Raw genomic sequence first — 2,030 nt, 5'->3', positions numbered from 1 at the left:
GAGTTCCACGCGTTTGTGTCTTATAGCCAGCACGATGTTGACTGGGTGCGCAATTCCCTTCTTCCCAACCTCGAAGGCCCCGCAGGAGGGCTTAGAATCTGTCATCACGAGAAAGATTTTGTGCCGGGAAAGACGATCATTGAGAACATCATCAGCTGTGTGGAGAAATGCAGGCGCTCTGTGTTTGTCCTCTCTGCTCACTTTGTCAAGAGCGAGTGGTGTCATTACGAGCTCTACTTCGCCACCCACCAACGTCTCACTCTGGGCTCAGACAGCATTGTGCTGGTACTGCTTGAGCCTCTGCCTCAATACCTAATCCCATCCAAGTACTACCAGCTGAAGTCCATGATGAACCGCCACACATATCTGGAGTGGCCTCAAGACAGGGCAAAACAAAGGTTATTCTGGGCTAACCTCAGAGCTGCCCTACAGACTGACCTGCCCAATGCTCCAGTCACACAAGTACAGGAGCATTGGGCAGAGGAAAGACTTGAAGAGAGACAGGGGTTAATGGGGTAAAAAGGGGCTTCAAAAGTATTTGGATACACTGGAAATACATCGTAGCTACCCTGAATCTTTAAAGACATGGTCACCTAATACCCTATCTATTCCATCTATTCCTCTTATCCAATTCAGGTTTACCCTATATCCCAGCTGAAATAGGGTGAGATGCTGGGTACAAGTCACTAGCCTGTCACAGGACTAACACATAGAGATAGACAATCATTCATACTCACAAACACAATTTAGATTCACCATTTAACACCAATAACTGCTTGACTTTGGACTGTGAGAGGAAGCTGGAATACCCAGAGAGAACCTATGCAGACACAGGTAGAAAAAGTCACCACACAGGAAGGCCCCAGTTAGATGGTTGATTTGAACCCAGAACCTTTCTGTGAGGCAACAGTGTTCACCACCATGCCACTCTTCTAGGTAGCATGAATTAAAAGAAGAAATAATAATATAAAAAATATAAAAAATTATAGTTTTTTTTTTTCTAGTCAATGAAGCTCTGACATGATATACATAAATTATGAAATGTTGATTGATTGATTTACTATTTTATTAGCAGCAAGTTGTCTGCCAATTGGAAAGCTGGTGGTTCGATGCTTGGCTGTCAAATTGTGCTTGTTTGGATTCAACAAATCATTGCCAATAAATCATGCCAAAGTATCATTCTGCAAGATACTGAACTGCAATGCATTCACTGGAGTGTGAGTGAATGTTAGATTATATGGATGCCTGCATGTGTTGTACTAAGTGCTTTGAGTGCTCAAGCAGAGTAGAAAATTGCTACATTAAAAACGGTTTATTTAAATACTGGTACGTTGTAACTGATATCATTTTTTAAATAATGCACTCAGTATATTATTCTCTAGAATGTTCTTTATTAGTAAATATATGTTACACAATGAGAAGGAATTCAGCTGGATCTAATGAGGTTAGGACATAAGTTGAGTCTGTATATATTGTATATGTTGATAAAATCATCTGTTGATTTGTGCTAATTTGGATTCAACAAATCAGTATCGACATTGCCAAAGATAAACATTATTTTTGTGGGTGTTTTTGGTAAAATTTTATTCCAGGTCTTTCTTCCAACTATTAAATGCAACTATACTAGAGCCTGTTGTTCTACAAATTACAATAAGCTTTTTCTTTTTTCATATAAAAATTTCAGTTGTGACACATTTCAAATGATATAGCTATTGTATTAAAATATGTGCAAAGTGACTGGGGTAATGTTTGATGTTGTGAAAGTTGGCCTACAGGCTTCTGTTGTTATTAAAGTGTAAAACTGTGAAGTATTGAAAATTTATCTTGTGTGATGGTGCTATTAAACTGGTCGTCCAGGGAGTAATAAAAACAGATTTTAATGTTGAAGAAAGAGTTATTATCAGGGTCAGTGTCATTTTGCAGTTCCTGCTGTGCAGTGAATTTGAAACTAATCAGTTCCAGACCATGTGTGTGAAATATCAGCTGCCATGGAAGAGTCATGAAGAATCATGCATCTTCTGACAAAAAAA

The 2,030-nt window shown here is 38.9% G+C and overlaps 1 protein-coding gene across 1 annotated transcript in view; it reads left to right on the top strand.

Moving 5' to 3' along the window:
* LOC102197886 (toll-like receptor 1) overlaps positions 1-976 on the top strand; it is a 13,587-nt gene extending 12,611 nt beyond the window's left edge. The window contains exon 2 of the mRNA XM_005719959.1: positions 4-976. Coding sequence (XP_005720016.1) covers positions 4-519 — 516 coding nt within the window. The 3' untranslated portion in view covers positions 520-976. The remainder of the gene's footprint in view (positions 1-3) is intronic.
* Positions 977-2,030: the final 1,054 nt, after the last annotated feature.

This window comes from Pundamilia nyererei, unplaced genomic scaffold (genome assembly GCF_000239375.1).
Source record: "Pundamilia nyererei isolate P.nyererei 1_Seehausen unplaced genomic scaffold, PunNye1.0 scaffold00001, whole genome shotgun sequence".
Taxonomy (NCBI): Eukaryota; Metazoa; Chordata; class Actinopteri; order Cichliformes; family Cichlidae; genus Pundamilia; species Pundamilia nyererei.
Note: the sequence above shows the minus strand (reverse complement) of the source record. Positions and strands in the feature narration are given on the sequence as shown.